Raw genomic sequence first — 26,100 nt, 5'->3', positions numbered from 1 at the left:
CAAAACGCGCCTGGATGCAATCCTGTGCAGTGTGCTCTAGGTGACCCTGCTTGAGCAGGGGGGTTGGACTAGATGATCTCCAGAGGTCCCTTCCAACCTCAGCGATTCTGTGATCCTGTGATTCTGTGATTCTGTGTACAGATACTTTTGTTTAGAAGGTATAAAAGGACAACTAGTCTTATCTGTTTCCAAAATTTTTCCAGAAACCAGATTTCTTAACCTTAAAGTTGCTAATGAGGTTCAGGACCCTAAATTCATGGTACCTCTTCTGCACAGTTTTGAAGCATTTTTCCTCCTGATGACCACCTGATGGAGAACATTCACCACCAACCACCTCACTATAATACCCACATCTAGTGGTTCCTCAACATGATGTCCCCTCTTTTTAACACTCACTCAGTGTCATCTGTCATCTCTCCCTAACCTGCCTCCTGGGATCCTGCCACATTGCAACAGTGGCTGGTGAGAAGCTGCAGACCAGGTTCTGCTTCTATCTATGGCACAGACAGGGAGATGGGCTAACTGCACTCTGCTTAATACTGTGATGCTTATACATGCCTGGAGTTTGAAAGAGAAGACATCAATGTGTGTATGAATGGACAAGTAGGAACTTTCTTCATGGCTCTTCTAAGAGGCAAAAGATAAAACAAGTAGCAGGCTCTATTTTTATTTTCCAATAAAGTCCTAATCCTGCTATATTGCCACTGCCTGATAAATTCTGTTTTTTTCAGAATAGGCAAAGCTGACTCATTACAGTTGCCCACAGTCTACGTTTGATGAACTCTCTAATTCTGGTTTAATATTACTGGGTCTTTCTGTTGTTTATCATCTACAAAAAGTCATGGTGAGTGGGGAAAGTTGCTCCTGACTGGAGAAAGACGAACCCATCTTTAAGAAAGGAGGAGGATCTGGGGAATGACAGACTGGTCAGCCTCACCTCAGTGCCTGGAAAACTCATGAAGCACATACATCTGGAATCCATTTCCAGAATGTGAAGAACAAGAATATAGTCAGAAACAGTCAACGCAGATTTACCAAGAGCCAGTCATGCCTGACTGACCTTTTGATGTCAACTTCCATGCAATTGAAGAAGAACGTATGGGCTCGATGATCCAACTGTTAGATGGTTAAAAATTATTTGTGCCACTAGGCTCAATAATCAATGACTCAGTGTCCATGTGGTGGTTGGTAACAAGCAGAGTACCCAAGAGTTGACACTGAGGCTGATACTGTTCAATCTCTTCATTAACAATATGGATGATGAGACAAAATACACCATCAGCAAACTTGTGGTCCATTCTAAATTGGGTATGGCAGCAGACATGTTAAATGGTAGAGTTTCAATCCAGAAATGGGAAATTTGAGGAYTGGGCCAAAGAAAACCTCACCAAGCTCAGCAAGGTGAAGTGCAAAGTTCTGCACCTGGGGCGGACCTGGAGGATAGGGTGGACACCAGACTAAATGACAGCCAACAGTATACTATCATTGCAGAAAAGGCAAATCACATACTGGGCTACATTAGAAGTACAACTAGCAATTCAAAAGAAGTTTACTCAGTGATAATGAGGCCACACCTGGAATACTGTGTCCTTTTTTGGTCCCTGCCTTCTTCATGAATGAGCCTGAGAAACTGGAGAGGCTCCAGCAGATGGTTACTAAGATGGTCAGGGGTCTAGAGCACATGTCCTGCAATGAGATGCTGTGGGAGCTGGCTTTGTTCAGTGTGGCTAACAGAAGGCTAAGGATCTAATAGCAGCCTAGACATGCTTAAGGGAAGGGTACAAAGACAATAGAACTCTTCTCAAGAGTGGCACGTGATATAACAGGAGCAATGGCCACAACTTTCTGTTTGGGAGGTTAAGACTGGACGTTAGGGAAAACTTACTGACTGGGAGGGTAGAGCAGCATTGGAACAGGCTGTCCACAGAGACAGTGAAATCTCAGGTTCTGAGATTTCCAAGACTTGGTCAGCTAAAGTCATATATGACCTGACCTTATGCTGGTGATAGTCCTCTTCTGAGCACGAGGTTTGACTGACAAACAAGCTAGTCCCTTCCAAACAACGTGGCTCTGATCTTTTGATGCTATATGGGGAGGTGAAGGAAATGGCCCTCAACCCTATAAGCCCTCAGAGAGGACAAACATCCTTCCAGGTCTACACTCTAATCCTTTGTCAGGATAATAAACTAGGCAACCTCATGTTCATCTACCTTCTCTGCTCTCTGTTTGGAGCTGGGAGATGCATATTAAGCATCTCTGAGGATACATAAGATAAGTCTGAAGAAGTCCATTTCTACCCAAGCCCTCCTGGTGCAACTGTTCAGACATAGCTTGAAATGTTGTTTGGAATCTCCCTTCAGCTGTTCCAGCAGAGCACATTCCTTTTGCTGTGAAGTCAGCAAGGCTCAATCTCTGTCTCTCTCTTTCTCCCTCAACAAAGCCTTTTCTCCCCACCTGCTACAATGGTAAAGACTGGCACAGAACATAGATTACCACTAGGGAACCATCTCTTTCTTCCTCAGGTCAGAAATGATCTTACTTTGTCCTCCCTAGCTCCTCTATCTTTCTGCACAGTTCCCTTTGTCTGTATAACTGTGGCTGCAACGGTCTCATGGTTCTCCCCATTCTCTGGCGCTTCTCCATCTTGCTGAGACACTTTCAACTAGTCATACTTCAGGCAGTCTTTGAGTCTTGCTCAGCTACTGATATGTRGAGAAGGTTTCCTACTGTCTGTGATGCACACCTAAGTTGACCTGGTTACTTCCTCAAGTACTACCTAAAGCTGTTCCTCTCAGAGAAAAGTTCATCTCCAATTCCTTTGCGGATTGACTTCAGAGACATCTCAGCTTATTGTTGCTCTCCTTTGCTGCACATGTGTAGTTCATAAAATATTCTCCAATGAAATTACAAAAGAGGAAGGAGGTGCTCTGAAAAAAATATTAAGTTCCATTTTGCAGTTATGGGACTACCTTCATTTCCTCTAAATGCCATATCATGAGTTTTACAAGAGTAAGTCTTACAAGACTTGATCACTTCAGTGGAACCAATTGTTTTATATGAGAAAACACTTCAGCACAGTAAGTCCAGATTTTTGTATTTTGTAGAGATACTGGGAAGTTTCACAGCATGGGACAAAGTTCCCCAGACAGAACCCATTTCTTTCTTAAGCCCAGTATATACTGGGAGCCCAAAGGATATTGGGGACAAAATATATCTGACTTCTAAAACCAGTTATTGTTTTGCTAATAAAGGAATACTCTTCCCACTTGACTTCAGGTTCAGAATACTGCAGAGAAATATATCAGTTAATGCAGTTCTTTTGGAAGATTTGGAGGGTCTTAACGAGCACAGAACCGAGCAAGTATTTTCCTTCTGCAGCTTTATCCTTGCTTGGGAAGATGATGACTCTCACATTTAAAGAAACTGTTTTGGGTTTGAGCAATCTGGGCTTTGTCTATGGTTCTATTTCTGCCTTCCTACAAATGGCTTAAGCAAGTTAGTGCCTCAGTTTCTCTATTTATTAAGCGGGAGTAAGAACATTTCCTGAGAACAGAAATTTGTTCAAAGGAGATATTAAAGGAGATATTAACTCATTATGGAGCATAAGAAACTCAGACACTAGGCTAGAGGCCATGGCACAAAATCTGCAAGTAAGTCTGCCAGCTGTTGGGTGAGATCCAACAAACTGACCACCTCCAGAGGAGGGAGCCTGCCCTGCCCACATGCCAATTATTTCTGATTTGCTTTTAGGCCTGAAGGAGCAGTCCTTACTCACGCAGAACTCCCACTGAAGCAAGATCCTCTAGTGCAGTCCTGGCCATCTGCCTGCATTTGCCCATGGCTGGACTTGCGCCTTACCCTGCCCCGTCCATATGTTCCTGCCTGCAGTTCATTTGCTGAGCTTCCAGGTGCTGCCCTCTGATTTTGCCAGTAGAAATGTCCTGCCTACCCACGTGTTGATTGCTTCACCATATTCAGACTCCCTGAAATTGCCCTGTACACCTGCTCTAAATTTATCCTCCAAATGGATTATGCTACTGCATTTCATGCAGCAATTTTTTTGAATGCTTCCAGGAGAAATATGTTAAAATAATCATCATAAAAGAGATACTTGCTCCCTACCCAGGTCTGAAACCCTAATGAAACCCAGTTTATTTGCTCTAAAAGCAATATTGCACTTGAAAAACTGGACATCTTGGTGTTTATGAAAATCAGTGTTACCGGAAAATATCCATGTTTTTTAAGTTCAAATGATTCCACTGAGACTGGCAGGGTGTCAGACAAGAAAACTGGGAATTTAATTGAGAAAACATATAAACCTAAATTAAATAAACTTCACCTATTTAATACGGTGAGGATAAACATATACAACATTCAGAATCTGTAACTTTTTCCTTAAATTGCCTTGCTTTATAGCATGCTACCAGCCATAACACTCAATAAAACCAAGCAGTGCAAGTCACAAAAGCATTAATCAGCAACAGCATGTAGCAGGAAATCAAATCAAATAAAAATGAATGATGGCAATAATTCACCCTCAACATGCACTAAAGCTCCCAATGTTAATGCAACATCATGTGGCACAAATATAAATCTGTATGGTGGGTTTTTTTTTTGGAGGACTGAAGAAGGGGTACATGATGCAAGTGGCAGAATGACGTGCACACACACAAAATATTGCTCTGTACACCAATAAATTATATGACAGCAAACCAACCGTGCAAACGCTAATTATACTTTCCTTTTTACTAATTGTCTGTGGTCTCTTTTAAGTCTTTTACTACTTGTGCTACAATTTTAAGAGTTTTTGTTGGTGTTAAAAATAACCAAAACACTCTCCCTGCCTTCAATTCAAGACCTTTTCTGTTTGTACCACTCAGCCTGTGCTATGCTGGAAGGTTATTATAATCTTGGCATTCATCTGTTGCATTTCTTTCAGAGAGTCCACATAAGCAAAATCTGCTGGCAGGAATATTGTTGGTTTAGTACTCAGTAACTCCTAATATATGAGGAACATGATGCTAAAATAAGACCCTCTGTATGCTGTATTTTCCAATTATTCTATTCTAATAGCAACAGACGATGATATAAATCAGCAATGTATTCTTTACTTGAATAGACTAGAAGACAGCCAAATCTATGTGGAAATAAAGGAAGGAAATTCAGGCAGACAGCATGGAGCAATATGACAAGACCCTTTACTTTGGCACCTCAGAGGTTATATGCATTCATTAAAAAGCACTGCTAACCTGAGAGAAACAGTCATAAAACTGTCATGCTGTTCACCCGCCTTGCTTTCACTTACCTTCTGAGGCCTGAGGAGTCCCACAGGGGGTGGAAGGGGTCTTCAGATCTTCCTGGGACTCAGTGGATGCTGGGCTGATGCACTTGGGTACAGGCGAGGATGGGGCTGAAGGAGATCTCAGGTTCAAGGACAGCTCACTTCTGCCTCGGCTTACACTCCGACTTTTCAGCTCCTTCTCATACTCCTCAGCTGCCAACCTCTCCAAGTATTTGTATCTGAAAGTTAAATTCCAAAGGGTTTCCGTAAAGAAAGAGAAGCCTGTGGTTGATGCTTGTTTATGGATGAAACACCTGCAGAGAATAAGCTGACTTCCTGACACAAGGGGTATGGTGCTAAACTGCCTGCTTGGTCAAACTGCCAAAAAACGCGCACCAAAGCAAAGACTATTCCCCTGAAAAAAGTGAAATTGCTCATGACAAAACAAAACCAAAAAATGGTAGAATTAAACAGTCCTTAGATATAGCTTTGTGTCTGCATAGTCCTTTTCCTTTTGGAAGCATTTGCCTGTCCTCCTTTACACCCTCCTCCTCTACCTCCTCCTCCTCCCAGCCCTCCCTCTCCCCAAACTAAAACTGGAGGAGGGGGGGGGCTCCAAAGCCAGAGTCCCTTAATACTGATGCAAATAGCCAAAGTCTGAGACTTGCTGCAAAGAGAGAAAAATGGTTCAGTGCAGCAGACAAAAACAGATCTCCCTGAAAATAATACCAATAATAAATGTTTGGATTGACTATCTACAGTCTCTGAACCTGCTTCTATTTGCTCTGAGAGCAATGCACTGGAATTCACTTTGTTCTCTCCAGAGTCTACAGTGGAAAGTTTTCTTTTTTTTATTCTAAAAAATCTCTCTGCCGGACTCAGACATCCAATAGCTTGGACCTGACGTCACATGTAGTTTATTCATCAAAGTCACTTTAAAAGAACAAAGATACATCTGTTTTGCATTTTAGGCAGGCAGAACTCACTAACTGTTTATTAAGACCAGCTACCAATCATATTCTTCATAGTGTGCTTTATACATTTCAACCAAAATAACTTTGAAATATGTGCCTCTTCCAGATGTCTGCTAATTTTATCCACCATCATTTGCTAAGGAATAAATTCATGAATGCAGCTGTATCAGGCTTTAGACTGTTCATCTCACCCACAAGTGAACTGTTAAACAGGTTAATTGAGACTACCGCTTATGTCCCTGAAACGCTGTGGTCATCCTACAACCTGCTGTTGTAAACACTTCATAACAGGGAACACCACTCCTCCCCCATTCTGCCTCACTGACAGCCCAAATTAGTGTACAAGTGTGCATTAAAAGCAGGAAGGGGAAAGAAGTCAGCCACATGTGGTAACAAACATGCTTAGTACATATGGTAACCACACACACATGCACATTTGCAAACATCTATACAGAGCATAGAAACATGTCTTTGAAGAGCAATTCTTGTGTTTTCAGAGGCAATTTGCTTTATTGCAAACAGCAATAATGAAGAACAAACTCATTTTCTTTTATTCCTCCAGAGGTATGCACACGCTTTGAACAAATTCTGCAAGAAAAAAGAACCCCTACAGACTCTGGATGAAAATATAAGAAGCCACATACTTGTATGGTTATAAAATAGGAACTGTTTACAGTTCTAACATGCAGCCAATTCTAAAGAATGATTTTTGCCTTTTCAATAGAAAAGAAAGCCTTTTGCCTACATTATCATAGTGTTTTGTTACAGTTAATGAAACCAGTCCTCCTTTTAACTGTGGTCAGTTATGTATTGTGGCTTCCCTCTCCTCAAAAATAGAGCAGATGGGACTTAAGACTCATAAAGAGCCATTCAAATTGATGGCTTTGCTAAAACAGGTACAGACCAGCTGGCTGCAATGAGGATTTTTGCAGTTTGCCAACACACTACAACAAAGATCTGGATGGATCCTTCTGTAACAGGGGGAGCTACAATGTTTTACTGTCCTCAGCTCTTTTGCAGCTGCTTTAACGTTTGAGCTTCTGTAGCTCTGTGCTGCACAGTTAACCAGCAAGCAGAGGACTAACAAGATGTGCCTTCTCAAAACATATCTTTTCATTACACTGAAAGAAAAAAAGATATCCAGAACAGCAACTTTCATGGCTGCACATGGGCATAACTTGTTATCAAATGGGCAAGCTAATAACCAGATATAGCAATTTAAAACCAGGTAAGCAAAAATGATTCTAGACTGTCATTATCCCTTCATACTTGCCAAACAACATATATTTAGGGGGTTCTCTTTTCTTTTCTTTTTTTTTCTTTTTCGGTTCAACCCAGTGTCTCAACAGTGAATGTAAAAATCATCAAAATCACGAGATCTCATGAAGACCAAAATCTGAAGGAGTGAAAAGGATGAGTAATCACTCCTCCTCTGGATTTAGTTCCTCCACTACAGGGCTGATACAGTGCCTCTGTATATATTGCAATATTCCTTTAAATCAGGGAAACCTGCTGCCATCATCATGCCTATGCTGACTCTTCCCTATAGATAAAGACCTGCAAATCTGTGGCTATCCATTTGGTATACCTTCCAAACATTACATTCCATTTATCATGGAATAAAAATACCATTACAAGTTCTCTAGGTCTCTGAGTAAGGCCCTGAAGGCTACTTAAAATATTCCTGTACCAGCAAAGCCACCAGGTATGATCCCATTTGACCTGTAAACAGCACTGAAGATTGCTTGGGAACACATCTTTGTCAGGATATTTTTAAAGTACCACTGAAAAATACTCAAGCAAAAAAAATCCAAGACCAATCAGAAAGAACAATGTGAAATGAATGTTGCTGAGTTACTCTCAAACCCATAGAAATTGCAGGGACCTCTCTCCCTCACAGAGGGCCCAACCCAAAAGCCATTGGAAAGTCGGTGCTTCTATTCTGGAGCTCAGGGGTGACAGGATAGTACGCAGCAGGCTCCAAAGATTTGACAGAATTTAGACAAAACAGTCCTTTTAATGGAGACTTTTGTGTGTATTCAATATTCTTTCCTTTTACTTTTCCTAGCTGATATAGAAGGAAAGTCTATGTTTAAAGTAGCACAAACTTAGCGTTTTGCTTGACATAAATATTTGTAGTCCATATTTTAACTAGGATTTTCACACCTTGAATATAGCATTTGCTTATGGTCCTTGCATTCTTTTAAAACAAGACAACACTCAGCTTGCTATATGAAAGTTCATTTATGCAAAAGTGTTTGTGGGAAAAGAGAGAATTATGTAAGGTCAATGTAATAGACTACTGATGCCTGTCTTCAGTTACAGGAGTTTTCTCCAATATTTACATACAGTCAAAGCAAAGACGTATCTTTCCTCCTTATGAGAAGGAACTTAAAGTTTAATGTTCCAGTTCAAAAGAGCCTCAAGGATAAAGACACATTGCTAATGACCGGTGAAATTGGCTCAGATTGCACAGCAATGATGTCCTGCTGGCGAACATTTCCAAAAAAATACTCCAGTTTACTTAGCGTGTTCCATTACAGCTTGAAAGTACTGGAGAGCTCACTTCTAATTTGTCTCAAATTTAACTTACGAGCATGTTTGCTATGAAAGGTCTTACTCAAGTTAGATCAGTGTATGATGTTTACGTGCTCAGATGTATTTCATTTTAGAAAATGCTTTAAACTATTTGTAATTGTTTTGACTGGAAGGACAAAGGAAAGCCCATCAACCTCTGTTTACCCTTACAAATATCAAAATCATTTTTATTTCAGCCACAACAGGCATGCTGGTAGATCAGATTAAGTTTGTGGAAAATAACTGCCTTCTATACGATGGTTTTGAGAGAAAACCCAGAAACGTGACAATTTCTGAGATGGCTGCTCTCACACTTTGACATTAAAATTCTGATTCTTGACAATTCCACAAGTATTTCTGGATAACAATCTCTAGAGAACCATAAAAATAGAACTGAAGCAATCTGAATGATTTCTCATCTACTACTTATTTAGTAGCATGCACGTTTTCCAGGTGAAAACAGGAGTTCCCTCCAGAGTTTGAGTAACTAGTAGTGGAAGCAGAGATGAAGCTATTGGAAGGCAAAGGTCTCTAGTTTAGCGTTCATTGAAAAATGTGCTTTCATAAGCACTGGAAGTCCCCAGCCTAGCCCAGGGTTTCTAAACTTTTTTTTTTTCTTTTTTAATTCAATTGAAAAGTGCAGTCCACTTAAATATACTATTTAAATAAGATTAAAACAATGTTTCAATGATAAACACTGCTAACCTTATAAAATTTATTCCTTGGTGTTTAGAGAGACTGGCAAAGAATATTTGGCCCTAAAGGATAAAAAATGTGCTGGGAGTAGGTCAGGTTCCATTGGCCTGTAACTACAGTTTTCCAGTGTTTGTGACCTATATCCTCAGTTGCCTTTTTTGATCCACAGGAAAGCTTGGGACACACTGGGTGAGAAACACAGGCTTATTCTATTTATAACAATACTAAATCTGGGCAAATTTCTGAGGCAAACAGAATAGGCTTATTTCCCACACAAAGAGATAAAAGATAGATCAATCATTCTTACGCATTCCAGGCCCACTACTCTTTATTTATTGCTGTGCTTACAGCTGAACTTGATTCTCATTTTAATGAAACAACAGCTTTCTTATAGAGTTCTTTTTAAATAAAGTGTTCTGTGCATGCATAGTTAAAAATTTAAACAGCCAACAGCTACACAATAAATAATACAGAAAGTGGAAACAACCAAAGGAAAGGATGGATGCATTATATACAAACCTCTCTTCTCTTGCTTGTCTTAGTTCTTCTCTTTTGTCTAAATAATCACGGCTAAAAGGAGAGTTGCAATAAGTTGCAAAGGAAACCAGAAGAAGGTCAGTAACAGAAGTATATGTACAGTAGGAGAAACCAACAGTACAAAGAGACTAATCAGAGACAATAAAGACTGTTTTCAAAAAAAAAGTAAACTTTGTTCTCTGAAAAAAATGATGAAGAGTATGCATGTACACTTATGCCTGCCAACACCACATGTATGTACACACCGAATGTGTAGCTTGGAAGGTCATTAGAAGTAATAATAGATAAGTAAATAAAAGAGTTTGAAGCACATATTGAAACCTGATAACTGGGATTAGAGAAAATGAATTACGGATGTTGATGAAGAGCAGGCCCATTAGAGGCTATTCAAAATTATTCATTTGCCCCATCTCAAATGCTCTGAAACAGTGACTGCTGGAATCTGATAGGCTAAACCAAGGCGCAGAGCATGCTGTATCTGCCCTGGTTCTAAGGCACCTTTCCTAAACGTAATTGCCACAGTTGGAAACTGAATTGGCTGGGCCTTTAGCATTATCTAGTAGTAAAATTCTTTGTTCTTAAAATGCACATTGAGAATATATGACAGATAACATCCTTATTTATTTTTCTCCCTGAGTTTTAGATACAAACCTTCTTACACCTCAGCTGCCCCTCCCACAGCTCCTCAAGCAACTCATATATTTAACTTCTGCCAAGTCAACTTTGCTGATTGCCTGGGCACTGTAATTTCAGGTGGGAGTGTCAAATCCACAAATGTTTTTAGTGCAAAATTACTCAGAAAGCACATTTAACTCAGAGAACAGCAAAACCCAGTGAACATCCAGTCTACCTCAAAACCACAGAAAGATAGTTCCCTGCAGAACATTTTTAGTTTTTTGCTGAATCTCATGGACAAAATCAATGAGACTTTCACCATATCTTTTAGGTTCTTCTGCAGTCTAACCAGAAGGATTTTCAGAACTCTTCCATTTATGGGTGAAGCACCACTGTTTCTCTTTATATTGTGTTTTCGAATGAATTACTTATCTATAATACCAACAGCTATCAAACATCTGCTGGTAACTGCTCTTTAAAGTTATCATTAACATGTAATACACATTATTGTTTTAGGCTATCTCCACGTACTTCAGAATCTGGTTACAGTTTCATCACATTTTAGAATATACTTTACAATTATAATAGCGATGGGAATAACCCCAGGGAAAAAAAAAATTCAGCAGGAAAATGGTAACATTATTCTTTCCCCTCTGACTACTTTCACCCTTCCCTGCAGCTGAAGAATAATGATTGTACTTTAGGACATAGTGTTCTATACATGCCATGGAGACAATAGTCCATTTACTGAGAAAAATATTCATTATAAAAAGCATTGCTTTGCTAGCAATTGCCAATAAAGCATTTTAACACCTTTCCTAAAAAACAGCTCTTTCATAACTGTTGGTGCTCTCTTTTAAATTATCTCCAATTTGTCAATAATAATGCCAGAACCTAGAGCAACATTCTTGAAGGAGAGTTGGAAAGAATGAGATAACAGATGAGTCATGATGGTAAATCCAGTATTGCTCACGAGTTTAAAGGTTGTGAATTGGAAGTGTTATTTTTAATCAAAAATACACCTTCAGAGTCTCCGGCCAAACTGATGGTTTGATAACGTAATCCCAAAAGAACTCTTATGAAACTGTCTGTGATTATTTGCTGTGGCTTTGTCCTCCTCCTGCCAGACTGTTTAATCAACTGTGGGATGCTGCCTGCCTGCAAAGATTGGCAGCTTTGGAGACTCTCTACTCAAATACAAATTATAACTTTTGGGTGAGCCAGAAACTCAGATCTTGAAGATGAAAACACTGGGCATTCAAAATTTATGGTCTCAAGTATGTATGATCACTTTTACTAGTTTCTGATTATGGAGTTATGGGATGAAGATGTATATTTTAAAAAATTTGTTTTTCTGACTTTAAGGAAGCTCTTTCAGTGACAGCACAAGTACTGTAGCCAGCTTTTAGTGAAATGTGCAGATCTGCTATTCAAACAGATCAAGCTGCCAAATGTCCTGGTGGTTTTTTGGTCTGGGAGTTTCCTTTTTGAAAGACGATGTTTGTTGTCCATGACAGCCTGCAGCAGCCTGATGATACCATTCAGAGGGAGAGTTTTTGGAAGAGGCTTGAAGACTGAGGGCTGATTGTTTCTGTTTCAGGAGAACTTGGGCAGCTGTTGGCTGCCAAAGATCCTATTATGGTGCTCTTCCACCTTCCCTCCGCCTCTCATTTTCTTCTAAACTAGCTATCTTCTGGAGCCAGGAGAATACCTCCTCCAACCAACCAACCACTAGCAAGTTACCCTCTTTCCAAATTCACTGTGACACAGATCATTTCCTCTTCTTAATAAAGAGATGATTACACTGAAAACAATCCTGCATACTAATAAACAAACTCACAGGAAACCCTGTGCCATCTTTTCCATAAATATCAACTCTCAGGCTACAAAACATTTATCTTGCTATTCTTTAGATTAGTACAGTCTTTCTTCTAACTCTTGATAATATTATTTAATTTTCACTCTCAATTATGAAAAAAGCAAAATCATTTCTTAGTGCACACTCTTCGGATCAACTAAGACAACAGACAAGCCACTTCAGCTATAGGTACCCTGTGTATCCTAAGCCCACTGCAGTCTTTGCTAATGCCTGTACTGGGATTTCCAGATCTCCAGCCATGGACTTAACAAAAAGAGAGGACTTGTCTCTTACTATCCTAGAGGCAGCACATGCTGGGGTTCCACAGCATACGACATGGCCTCAGATGAGAAAAGGAAAGTCCTATATTCACCTTCAGCCTTTGCCCCTGAGATTTGATCACTGTTTGAGCAATAATTTTGAGAATTATTTTCTATCAGTTGCTGTTTCCAGGAGGAAGARATGCATGCTCAAAAAAGCAGAGAAAAAGTGTAGCAATTCAAACACCACCATACATTCAGAGAAGGCAAAATGCTTTGACTTGCAAAACACAAAAGCAAAAAGATGTCTCAGTGCTGTCCCTTTTTCCACTTCTTTATACCTTCCTTCTGTTGTTTCATCCTCAATACTTTATTGAGATTATACTTTGAGAGGGAGCATATTAGATGATTAATCCGGGCCTGTGCAGATATTCGGTCAGTGAAATTAGCCTGGCAAATACATAGTTGGCTAAAAAAAATTCACTGGTTTATTAAATGCCAAAATTCAGGATTACAGGTTTAATATGCCCATCCCTAAGATACTTATATCAAGAAAGGTATCTAAAGAACTAGATAAGTAGATACACATAAACTGTTCAGCAATTGAATTATTTTGCAATTATATGTCTAAGTGATTTACAAACTTATCCCACATTAAGGCAACAGATCAATAGCAAATACAGTTCCTACTTGAATTTGTTTCTTTCTTCACGTTCTATCCTTTGCAATCTTTCTTCTCTCTCCTGACGTCGTCTTTCTCTTTCTGCTGCCAAGGACTCTTGGTGCTGCCGAAAAGATGATGTAAGGAGACCACCCAAAGCTGACCTGCAGAAACGGAAGATATTTCTCAGGGTCACTTTTATTGATCATACTGGCAAAAATTAGTAGCAATCATTTAGCAAGTAACATAATCCCAACCAATAGAATGACATGGCAAAAATCACATATGGATATGACAAAGCTCTAACTAAATATCTTCTTGCCGAATTGATTTTTGATGCTATGACGAGCTTAAGAGCTACAGATAGAGGTAGGTTTCTTTTATTGCTAAATTTCTGAAGCACAAGTAAAATACCCTTAAGAACTTGTCAGCATATTTCAACTGCAATATTGTCTAAATCATGTTTTTACTTTATAATGCTGCTAACTGAAAAGCTGAATCTTGTAATGGGATTTTGAAATTTGAAAGGAAAAAAAAAAAGCTGGAATAATTTTCTAGCACTTTCCAAACATGTTATGCAACAATGTTAAAAACAGATGTGTCATAAACACCTGAGAATCCTGTAATCAGAAAAGCAAAAACTAAAAGGAGATCTCAGAACTGCACTTGGGAATTTGAATGCTCTCTTAAAGAGGGGCTTGTTTTTCCTTCATACATTACTAAATCCCATTATCGCCATTTCCTTGCTGCATGTGCTGCAAGGGCAAAATGAATCACATACAGAAACATATCCACATCATACACAGGGACAGCAGAGTTAGTTACCCTAGTCAGGCATTAAATGGGTTACCCATTTTCTTCTCCTTGCCCAAGGCAGGATTTGGTCTACTCAAACCATTCTCAAAAGCTGTTCATCTGACCAGCCTTAAAAATCCCTAATGATGGAGCTACCAAGGGCCATGTATTTCAGTGCTTAACTACCCTTACCAGCACGAAAGGCTTCTCTGATGTCTAACCTAAACCCCTTTCTGGCTCTTTAGGCCCAGTTGTTCTGGTTCTTTTAGGTGCAACAGTTTTAATCAGCAAATACACTTTAAAAAGCCACATTTATTTACACTTGCAGCTTGGCTGGGACACATTTTTTCTTTACTATAACAAATGCTTTGTCTAGGAGGACGATTCCTCTTACACATCTTTTCCCAAAAAGGGCAGCATTGGTATCACTACCTCTCATGTGACAACAGACTTACCTCAGCATAAATATGCCTTTTTTCCTGTCTGTTAGACAGAAGAAATCTATATTGTTTCAGGGCAGCTTTATACAGATGTAAAAGCATCCATATTGACTGAATTAGACTGATAAAATCAAAAAAACATAGTCCATGTAGAGTGGTTTCTTTGCATTAGTGTAACATGAGTTTTGCAAGGAAAGAAATAGTTGTTCCCTTTTTAGAAAAGAAACCAGAACTTGTCTAAAGTAAGGCTCCCAAACCAGCAATACAAGCCCTGAGTAAATTTTCATTATTGTTAAGCAGCTAGATCATTTCCCATATCTTTTTACTTGCCTATGGTTGCACAATGTAGGCATTTAGTGCAATGGCACCAATTCACCAGTGAAAATAGATGAAGGAGAAGACAAAAACATTCAGGCAAAACTCTCTTCCCTGAATGTCTATGTTTATGCAAGCAGGAATCCCACAAACATAGCCATTTCAGCCCCACTGGCAGTAGGACAGGGTGAACAGAATTTCAATAATTTCAATAAATTGAATTTCAATATGTCATATCCCACCCGCATAAACATTACATAAGATGGTATAAAACTTGATATTCTGTAAGCCTCCTTTCTGGCACTCCTCCAGAGCTCCAGTATCCATGTTGGATCACACTCAAACCCATAAAAATCTCCAATATACCTCATCACTATGAAAAGAAAAAAAAAATCCCCAAAGCCTGACAGTGAAGTTTGTGTGGTGACTTTTCCCTTGAATGTATTTTAAATTCATTTTAACCTTCACCCTTTTAGTGCACCCTGCAAGAAAAAGTGGTCAGCAGAAACAGTGGCATCACTGTATTAAGATTTAAAAGATAGAGCTCCATCCTGGTAGTACTATGAAAAAACATGGCAATAAGGTCAGGTGTATCATTAGGAATTGCTCTAGAAAGTGGAAAACTGGACAGCGTCTCCACATGAAAACCTCTGGAAATGAACTGAAAGAGATGGCAAAAGGCAGGTTCCTAAAAAATCTGTACTCATCTCTGTTCTATGTATTTACTTGCATATACATAATGCATATACGCTTGCACATACTACATCCCATCCAGTGGCCCTGAAGGCTGACATCTCCATTTAGAGTCAAAGGAAGTTATGACTTAATAAAACTTGAAGGAAAATTAAAGGGGTGATACTGAGAGACTCAAAAAGGGTGAGGGCCCAGCCCATTTTTTGACTCTAATTTTGCAGGTTGGAGATCTTGAGCTCTGACTAAGCTCTTTGGGGCTCTAGGTGTAAATACAAATTCTTATCCATGGGATTACAGGGAAATCATATGGAGATATGGGATTCTAACCTGGCCCTAGTACTAAAATGTCTCCAGATGCCAAAACACCTTGTTTGGACGTTTGCTAGATCAGCACAGTTTGGCTAGCATTTTCACTTGTTTAAAATTTGCAGCTGTATGAACGGCAGCTTCACAATTTATACAGATTTACAGCCATATAGACAGAAAAACTACTAAAACTACTACAGAAAAATACAGAAAAACTACTAAAAATTAATGCGCCCTATTAGCTTGCCACCTCTTGAAAACTGCTCAAATCAATAATAACTAACCAACTGCCACTGTATCTGAGCAGCCTTTATCAGTTAGTAAGTTCTAGCCTTAATTTTCTACATGTGCATAAACTAAAACTGAAAGAAAGAGGTGTTACTTTCAGATTGCACAAGCCTGTAAAACAGCCAGAAGGAAAAGCAAGCGGTAAGATCTATTCCTCAAATATTCTCAAGGATGATTTTTGAAAAGGAATTTGTCTACATCTGGTTTGTCTGCAATATTGGTTTTTCTCCTTACATCTTGGTCACAATAATGCTCAAAGTAAATGCTCTGTCTCAAAGAACTCACAGTTTAATTGCAAATGGGATTTGCAATTGCCAAACTAGCTGGTGGGAATGCTTGAGCTAAGCCTTTAGAAAATGTTGGTGCTTTGCCACTGTTCAAAGGGTGACAGTACCTTCAGGCCTCAAGAATGTTTGGGTCTCACTGTTGTAGGCTGCATTTTAAAAATGGACAAGTAAGGAAAAAGTTAAAAAACAAAAAAAACAAATCTGGCATGGAATCAAAGGTGCTAAGATATTTTAAAGAAAAAGAATATGGGAATACTCAATGAAAGCATAATAGAGTGATCACTCGTGAAACAGGGTTATAGCTAATATATGCCAGCATTTTAATGTTGGTATCATGCGTTACCAAATAGTAATATCAAACATTTGTTCAATTCTACAAATATAATCCAGAAGGATCCGCATTCTGACAACTATTTTTAGTCCTGTAGCAAACACAAAGTTATTAAGAATGGACTGTTAATATGAAAATATTAAGAAAATCTTTGTTCAGTCTGCTGTTAAAATCGGCAAAAGCTAAATAAGGTATGTTATTACATTCTCATTCCAGAAAGAAAACACACAACAAGAATACATTTGCAAGTCTAAGGGTTTGTGAATATAGCTCCATACCACAGCATTATGACCTGGGAACAGAGAGGCCAGTAGTTACTTATCATCTGGTTGGGAGAAGACAGGAAAGAGCAAAGAAAAAAAAAAAGAAACAAAAGGTGAAAAAAAAGGCATAGACATAGGGCTGGGGGAACAAACCAAAAACACTGTAGGCCAAAACTCTTTTGAAGCAAAACTCAGTTAAACTGACCTACTGCCTTTAACACACAAGTGAATTAGTAACCATTATTAAAAAACACAAGTTAGTGAGATACAAGATATATCACACTTTTTTGCAAGTACTTGCACTTTTCTGACAATACTCCATCACAGACTAGATAAAAGATACACTGTACGTTGTTAAAGTGAATAAGAGACTTGAGCTATGACATTCTCATTGAAAACTGAAGAAAGTATTTCTGTCTTATTCTAAGCCTTTTTATTACAGCAAAATTGCAATTATCAACCTCAAATGTTCTTCATTTATGTCAACTTTGAAATATTCTTCTTTTGGGGCTACATTTCCCCCTGCTAGCTGAACTTTTTAAACTCACTAAATGGAGCTGTGTATCTATAGCAAGAATACAAAATACAAATATATATATTAGGAGCTAAAAAAAAATGAACACATGACTTAAGAGAGGAAATCCCTTTAGGTCATAAGGTTAATATTCAGGATCTTCTTTAATATAACAAGGACCAGAGTCATTAATAATCTTAATAAGGATGCACTAATTAGCCAGTTTTCTGAAGTGCTCCTGCTCCAGCAGTCATGGGAACCTTAGAAGGAGGGAACACCAGAAGGCAGCTCTGAGTCTAAAACAGACCCTAAGCAATTCTAAATGTCTCTTGGCTTTAACAAAAGAAATCCACCATTCAGCTCAGAAAGAGACAAAAGAGGAAGCAAAGCTGCCACGAGCCATATTGCTTTTCACAGCTAAAGCCACTCTGCTTGTGTTATGTCTCTCTACATGACATGGCAAATTCAAAAGTGTGTTGATATAAGAATTTGCAAACAGACTAAACATTACTGGAGGAATCTTTACAAAACTTCTCTCAAAAATAAACAAAAAATTGAGAGATAAAACTACCGACTAATAGTTCCTTTGAGAAAGAAACTTGAGAATCGCCAAGTGGAGGAGAAGTGATTAACGTCAGACTTTTAACAGGCCCGCAAGGCTGCAGAAAAACAAAGCGATAACAAGAAGCTATCGCTGTGCAGAGCCAGGGCAGTGTGCAAGGACTTTATATGTGAACGTTATTCTTTTGCAGCCTGATGGTCACAGTTTTTACACGGTGTTTGTGTCTTGGACCAGAACGGAGGCTGAGGGGCAGCTTTGGACCTAATGTGAGTCCCAGAGCAGTTGGAGGTGGCTTGCAAAGTCCCACTAGACACGGCAGGCACCTGCAGTGCCGTGCGTCCTCCCCACGCACAGGGTGTTCAGCCAGCAATGTGCACACCTTCGTCGCAAGGCTGCTTGCACAGCAACTGAGCCAGCGTAAGCGACCACTGCTTCCCAAATTGTAAATCACCATATAATTCCTAAGGTGGCATTTCCTAAAACAACCTCAGCAATAAAGTGGTCTGGGGCAAACTCGACCTACAACCAACAACCATCCTACTTCCCCATTATATTATTCAGAGTGAAAAATTGGCTTGGGATTCAGCACAAGAAAAAGCAGCCACTGTCTCTGTTTCCAAAGTTCCAGAGTATATAATAAAAAAGACAGAAGATGGTACAAGCAGAAAGAATATAAAGCCAAGAAAAGGGAAACTGTTCCTGGGCGAAGAGACTGTGCAATGGGTTTTGTTTCATAGGCTGCTTGCTTTTCCCTAGCATTCAACATTTGGAGTAAGATAACTCCAGGGTGCAGATTAGTGATAGATGGCTAATTTAAAAAAAGAAAAGAAAAAGTAAAGAAAAGAAAAAGGAGTTATGAGAACCTGCCAAGAAACTTTGTCCAGCAGCACGTCTCTGGTGGCGTAGACAATTACAGTTATATTGAGTTTTAGTAGAAGGTCTAAATCAAAAAGCTGTTTAACATTCTCAAGGATTTTCTTTTTTTTAAGAGACACAAGTCTGAAGAAGAACCAGACTGCCAAAAATCACTGTTTCAAGCACCCAGAAAGGGGACAAAACTCAAAGGAAAACTATTTACAGACTTTTGCTGCATTTTTTCTGTTTAGGTTTCTGGTATGATTTTTAAAGTATCTTTAAACTCAGTGAAGAAAAAATTGTGTATGATCTAGTCCTGCTAAGCTTAGTGCCTATGTGCACGTTGTAGAAATACACATGAAGTTTATCCTGAAGGATAAACTGTGTGGTACATTTACCCTTAAAAGACATACAAGAAGATGGAGTTGACCACTCTGTTCAAGGCTGTGCTTCATGGGAGCTCAAGGTAATGTAGTGCCACAGGCCATAAAACAAGAAAGTCAGAAGACAGGCAGTGAGATGTGACATGTTTCTTCTTTCTTAGTCTATTTCCTAATAGTCTGAGAAAGTTGGAGGGTGCATCAAACAGGAATAATTTGAAAGTGTCATACAGGCCCTTCCCAAGCTTGGAGATTTGGAGGAACTGCAGAGGGACCAAGCAGAGGTGGAGCCTAAGCTCATACTGGTAGGGCAGGAGGACTGAGAAGTGGCGGCTTGCATGTTGAACTTTCTGGCACATGGTTTAGCAGACAGAGGCAGGGGAACTATGAATTCCTGCTATCAAGCCCAGTGGGAACTGTCTCCTGGCAAATGAATCAGAAGAAACCTACCTTGGCAAACACACCAGTGGGAAACAAAAGATATTTTTCTGGCAATGGAATGAATTAAAGCTGGTGGAGAACGAAGGAGCTCTGGCCTCAGCATTTAGGCCTCCTTCAGCATCTCCTCTAACTATGGCTGTGAAAAAGACACATATACTTCAACACTAAAACACAGTGAGGGGTTGTGAAGCTTTGCAAGTAATGAGGTTGATACCCCAACTTTTCAGTGATGCACAGTTAACTGTAGATTCCAGTCTGCAGCTTTCAATTTCAGTGACCATACTAGATTGTGAATTTGAGAAGGTGATCTTTGGCTAAACAGAAATAGCCTAGATATGAGCTCAAGACAAGGAAATCTGGAGGAGTCTTGAAAAAAAAAAATCTTCCCCCAAACAAGAAGGCAATTCAGAGCTCCAAAAAAAGTACTTTTCTCCCTGGTATGCTCCAGCAATGTCTTGCTATTCCCCTTTGCTAGCAAAATGTATGAGATTATGAAACTGAGATCGATAAAACTTTTTCATTTGGGAAGGCAGGGGGAGAGTTAATTGGTGATTACTCATGAAGACATGAAGAGTGGGAGCAGTATAGTTATGGAGCAAAATAGCCTTTGGCAGTCTAAAACTGGAGGGCTGGGGTACCTCTCCTGTGCATTGGGAGGAAGCTTCCTGAGCACAGTGCTATGAAAGAACCAGTATCCTTTTTTCTTTCTCAATAAGGTACTGAACAGAAAGTGCCCTGTAATCTGCCCTCCTTCGGCAGGATTCCCATTGCGGCAAAATGCATTTTAGAAACATGGCTCTCCACAGGGGACCCAGAGAAATGAGAGGGAAAGAACAGTATTGCAAGAAGTTGGCAAAAGGCTGCAGCTGAATTTAGAAACCAAGAAACAGTAAAGTAAGCCTTTTCTTCTGATGTACAATCACAAATATATAACATTATGTGTATTTCAAAGAACAAAATCTAGTTACTTTTGCACTGAATTATACCACTCTTCTTGATCCCTCCTGATTTTAGCCAAAGAGGGTTTTAAAAGTATGAATGTCAACATGTCAACCGCACTGCTGCTTTCCACCTAAGTTGTAGCTCTTGTTTACCCAAGCAAAATGCAGCCAAAGTTTTGAGAGGCCTGTTGCTTCAACCCAATGGACCATGAATCACTCTGTCGGGCACTGCTCTAAATGCTCTTCCTTCCTTCCTTTTCATTTGCTAAGGTCAGAAAAACAGTACCAGGAACTGCATGTGAAGCTCTTCCCTACATGATAAAAGACAGGGATCTTTCTATGAAGTCCTTGGATAACTGTAATCATAAGCTGAAAGCAGAAAACTCACCTTGGAGCTAACCACAGATATGCATCTGCTTCTTATCAAGTGTCTTCCTCTCCCTCCTTGCCCTCCTCAGCTTTTAGCTTTTTTTTTGTCTGAATCTGTGTAGATTTTTACCATCAGGAGATAGGAAATAGTGTTTACATAATCTAAGGCAAACACCATGGAAAGAAGACTGAAAAGTTTCACAATATTTTCCACTTACTAGTTAGTGATGAATGTAACATGCATTATACAATCTACTCTATAATGAGCAAAATGCTATCCATAGATCCCTGCACGTGCATCTCTGCACTTCATATATTTCAGGACAACAAAGTAAAAGCATGCTTCTGCCCTTCTTCAAAACAGGCATGTCCTTAGAGCCGGCTGACCAATACATCTGGAACTGCAGTGCACCCAGAAATAACACGGCATGATGCAAAACAGCAGTATGAACCCTGAACCTGCAAATTTCATTATCTTTTAAGAAACAACCATGTCTATTCTGCAGGCAACATATGCATTTTTCACACCTCTTGGAGACTCAAAAACAAAACGTGTTAGTCCATAGAACCCCTCAAAGATAAGAATGTGCAAATACTAGGGAGCTCAACTGCCATGAATAGCAAGCTACAAATTTAAATAAGAGGAAAGAGATTTTACCATGTGAGGTTGAAAGCAGTAAACGCAGCCTGAAGGAAAGGCAGAGATGCAACTCCAAGCACTGCGTTCAGGCACTTAAACATGTAAAAGAGCACTGCCTGTTGAAGGCAGAGTGTTCTCCGATTTTGCAGAGAAAAGCAGAACAAAATGTAATGGCTAGAAGATGCAGCTAGACAAAAATGCCTCCAAAAAATGAATTATTTTCCTAGCAGTGATGGTGAATACTGGAATGCTTTCCAGGAGAAGTCATGCACTGTCACGTTAAAACAAGGGAAGGTACAGCGTGCTTTCATTTAGCTTCTGAGAGACACATTATGGGTCAGAATAGACGATTACAGAGCTCCCCTCTGGCCTTATTATCTATGAATCTGCAAATTTTACAGCTTCATCCTGTGGGGCCAAGGCACTTTGGCTCCCAACCAGCAACGCACTTACGCACATGCTGAAATGAAAGCTTACTTCCCTTACAGACTCCAGGCCAGTGTGATCAGCCTCCTGCAAGATAGCCCCAACTATCTTTAGCTATCTCAATATTTGACCACTTTGGGGATTCTTTTCTGCAGGAGCAATCAGAGGCTTACAAGAGCTGAGCCTTAATAAGCTATAATTTCAAAAGCAAGGGGATGGCTGTAATTCTGGCTTATCTTGCACCTATTTTTATAATGCAAAAGCAGGTGAAAATGCTCATTTTGATTTTTTTTATTCCAGTTTAGGTTGGCAATAATTTAAATCAGATCAGGAAAGACAAACCAAGCAAGGTTGCTCTAGGAAGATGAGCAATGAAAAATGATGCCTTTCGCCAAAGATAAACTTAATATAATTATTCACCTGAGAAAAAGGATGAAATCAATATTCACGGCTGGAAATACTTAGCCTAACTTGACCCACTCTGAATAGTGGACTGGAAAAGATGTGACGCAATAGGTAGTTTTAAACATATATACGTACACAAACACATATACATGTATTTCTATACCTATGTATAGATACCTAAACATCATTAATAAAAATTAATTGGAATATAGTCAAAAGAGCCTGGGAAAACAGTCCTCAGCTCAGAAGAACTGAGTGGAGATGGAATTTTTATGAATTAGAGGCCAATTTGGCAACATACAACATTGAACCCATCTGGCCAAACTAGAAATTCTTTAAAATTAAATTATCTTGATAGTAGTGTAATTTAAAACTTCTATGTTTTCTCCTTAAACTCAGCACAACATCCTTTGAAGCTGTCATTTACTTTCAAGTAGTAATGATCAGTTACCTTTTGGTGGTCCCAATCTCTTGCTAAGAAGAATTTCTTTCATGTAACCATAACATTCTTTCTATCTTCCCCTCTTCCCCCGCCATAAGCACCTTACATAATTCACCGTAGTATTTTGATTGGTCAAAGATTGCTGGCGTTTTGCTGTAGTGTTTTTTACTTTTTTTTTTTTTTTTAAGTGACATGATAGCCGATAGGTTAGTGAGAATTTCCTCTACTCGTAGCAAGAAAATTTTTGCCCTTGATTAACTATGAGGTATAAGATGTATTTTCAAGGAAGAACAAAATTATGGACTAGGAAATTCTGAGCTAAACACAGATTTCCAAGATCTTATTCTTGATTTAAGATGATATAAGCGGAAGTAAATCAGTCTAAACTGATTAAAAAAAAAAAAGAAATAAAATGTGCTTAAATTCACCTTCTAATACTTAGAACAGCATTAGTATAAGACAAGTCTGTTTTATCCATTTTAAGTGGACGCAGAGGTGGAGTGGAAATAGATCCAGCCTTTAACACTAACTCTGCAAACAGCGACTCGAGAATGAGCAGGGAAAAGAACATTTCTAGCTTTTTGTACATTCTCTTCCCAATATTAGGATTGATCTGGCTAGAAGATATTTCCAATACTCATTCAGAGCAACTTAAACGTTTCTCCTTTACCCTCTGTCCAAAGCAACTGTGTCAAAATGCTGATTAAAATACAAACCTGTCCGATTTGGTCTCCTGAGGTGGTGACAGAGTGGTCCCATAACGAGAAGTGGGTGTTGTAGGGGCACTCAATCCAGAGTAAGGTCGCGGAGAAGAGTAAGAGCTGCTGCCATAGCTATTGTACCTGAAGTGGTGAGAAGAAAAACAGCAGAAAGGGAGAGACAGAAAGAGAGACAAGGAATAGTCAGCAAGCAGACATGCAACAGCAAACCTTGTTTAAGGGGTGGGAATGCTGCCATACCCCAGAACTTTCCAGACATCCAGCTTCTGAAAATATTCCTCTAACCCCAACTTCAATGTATGTAGCCTGTCATCTCCTTTTAATATAAACCATACCATGGAAATACTTGATTTGAATACTGAGCTATTGGTATGGAGATTAATGAGAGATCAGAATGGTCCTCTTAAGTGACTGTTTGAAGTTGGAATACTTAAATCACTGTTCAATTACTCAGATTTATTCGCTGGTTTTGGAGCTGATACCTGGCCATTAAAAAAGGGACTGAAATGATACATGTCAGCAGTATTCGTTCCTAGTGAAATTAAGGGCAGCATTCCCCAGGCATCATCTGAACACGGACGCATATGACTGGCGAACGTTTGTGTTACAAATGAAAAGCATCCACATTCTTTTCAGTTAAAGCAGGCAGTATATATTTGCTTTCCCCTCCTCCAACATAAGTCATAGCTTATGTGCCATATCTTACAATGTCTGTAAAAAATCATCACCATGGTTAAAAAGACATGTCTCCGGAAGCATGGCTTTAGGAATTTCTACCAGCCATTTGCTCTATTTAAAAAAAAAACAAAACCCAAAAAACTTGACTTCAATGAGAGTTTGCTGATCAAAGAGAAATTGCTTCCAGGACTCTTGGAATGGGTCACTTCCCCAGAGTCCCTTGTAGCAATGTTTTCATCCTGGCTCTTGTAGTGAACAGAAAAGGCAATGGTATTGCTTTGCTGGGCCTTTTAACCATTGTATTTAAATGGCTTGTCAAGGAGACAGAGAGATTCCTGATCCGGAAAAATGTTAACATTTCTTTTCACAGAAAATATCATTTTCCCGCTTGGAAAGCATATGATGCTCCGCGGGTAAAGTAGTCTACATGGCCAACTCATCCAAATGACAAAAGTCAGTTCAGGAAAAAGGAAAACTTCATTTTCTTTATTATAATTCACAATGCATGATACACCCTCTTTTATCTTATCCTTTCTCTGCCTCTTCTTCTCTGACATGCGTCAGCACTAAGTAATTTCTCTTCACTCAGCAATTCTATTTGAAAATGCTTGTTGTTTTTCCTTGAGCTCCATTTAACTCACTCATTTAGTCATGCAAAATTTCATCCAGAGTTTCAGGCTTCATTCCTTAGGGTACAACAGCATTGCTGACTGCCACGGCCAGTGTTAAAATCAGAATAAATTTCAGTTAGGATTTATATATATATAATGGAAGGAATCATGCTTTATACAGAAACCTTCTTATTGATTATGTTTTACTTTTCTCTTCTTCTGGCCCTTGAAAAAGCTGACACAGTGCAGAATCTTGTTTCAGAGTAGGGAATTTCAATGAGGCCAAAGTTAAGATACCCCCAATTAAAAATGGGGACAACACACCTTCTACAGGCTTAGAGCAACGAGTATTAGCAAAATCAAATTTAGAGGGACTAACATGGATGTGGTATCCCTCAAAATCAAGTTTAGACAGCAAAAGAGAAGCTGGGACAGTAGCAAGTCAAAACCTGTGCATCAGCTTAAGTCTGCATCCTGTATACCATGTTTCTCTCTCTGACCTTCTTCTGGTGGTTGCTATTACTTCCATTTTCCCGTCATGTCTGATATACCAATGCAAACTGCACTGGCCTCATCCCAGAAGCCTTCCCTCTGCAGAAACCCCAGATATTCAGGCATTTACTTCTTTTATGAACACATCCCTGCCCAACTCACACAAGCTTTTCCCTCTTTTTTCTCCAAATAAACCCAACACAATCCTCCCTTACATCACACCCTCCACCTTATATGATAAAGAGAAGCACAAGGAGAGTCAGAGGAAAAAAATTCGCTGCAGAAATACTAAATATTGCAGGAACAGGGGGTATTTAAAAATGTACTTACATATTCTCTCTAAAAAGTATAACTGTAACAGCAGCAATAATGAGAGCACAATAAAGGAGTGGGAAAGGCCTAAGGGAAAATGGCAAATATGCAGGAAAATGTAAATTTGGAGGAATCC

The 26,100-nt window shown here is 39.3% G+C and overlaps 1 protein-coding gene across 1 annotated transcript in view; it reads right to left on the bottom strand.

Annotated features, from left to right (window-relative positions):
* FHOD3 (formin homology 2 domain containing 3) overlaps nucleotides 1-26,100 on the bottom strand; it is a gene marked incomplete at its 3' end in the record, with an annotated part of 119,984 nt that overhangs the window by 26,570 nt on the left and 67,314 nt on the right. Inside the window, exons 8-11 of the mRNA XM_026081377.1 lie at nucleotides 23,869-23,994; nucleotides 13,489-13,623; nucleotides 10,048-10,098; nucleotides 5,306-5,520 (exon numbers count right to left, since the gene is read on the bottom strand). Coding sequence (XP_025937162.1) covers nucleotides 5,306-5,520; nucleotides 10,048-10,098; nucleotides 13,489-13,623; nucleotides 23,869-23,994 — 527 coding nt within the window. The remainder of the gene's footprint in view (nucleotides 1-5,305; nucleotides 5,521-10,047; nucleotides 10,099-13,488; nucleotides 13,624-23,868; nucleotides 23,995-26,100) is intronic.

Source organism: Apteryx rowi, unplaced genomic scaffold (assembly GCF_003343035.1).
Source record: "Apteryx rowi isolate R43461 unplaced genomic scaffold, aptRow1 scaffold_1163, whole genome shotgun sequence".
In the NCBI taxonomy this organism is placed as follows: Eukaryota; Metazoa; Chordata; class Aves; order Apterygiformes; family Apterygidae; genus Apteryx; species Apteryx rowi.
The sequence above is the reverse complement of the archived record's forward strand: the minus strand, read 5'-3'. Positions and strand labels throughout refer to the sequence as shown.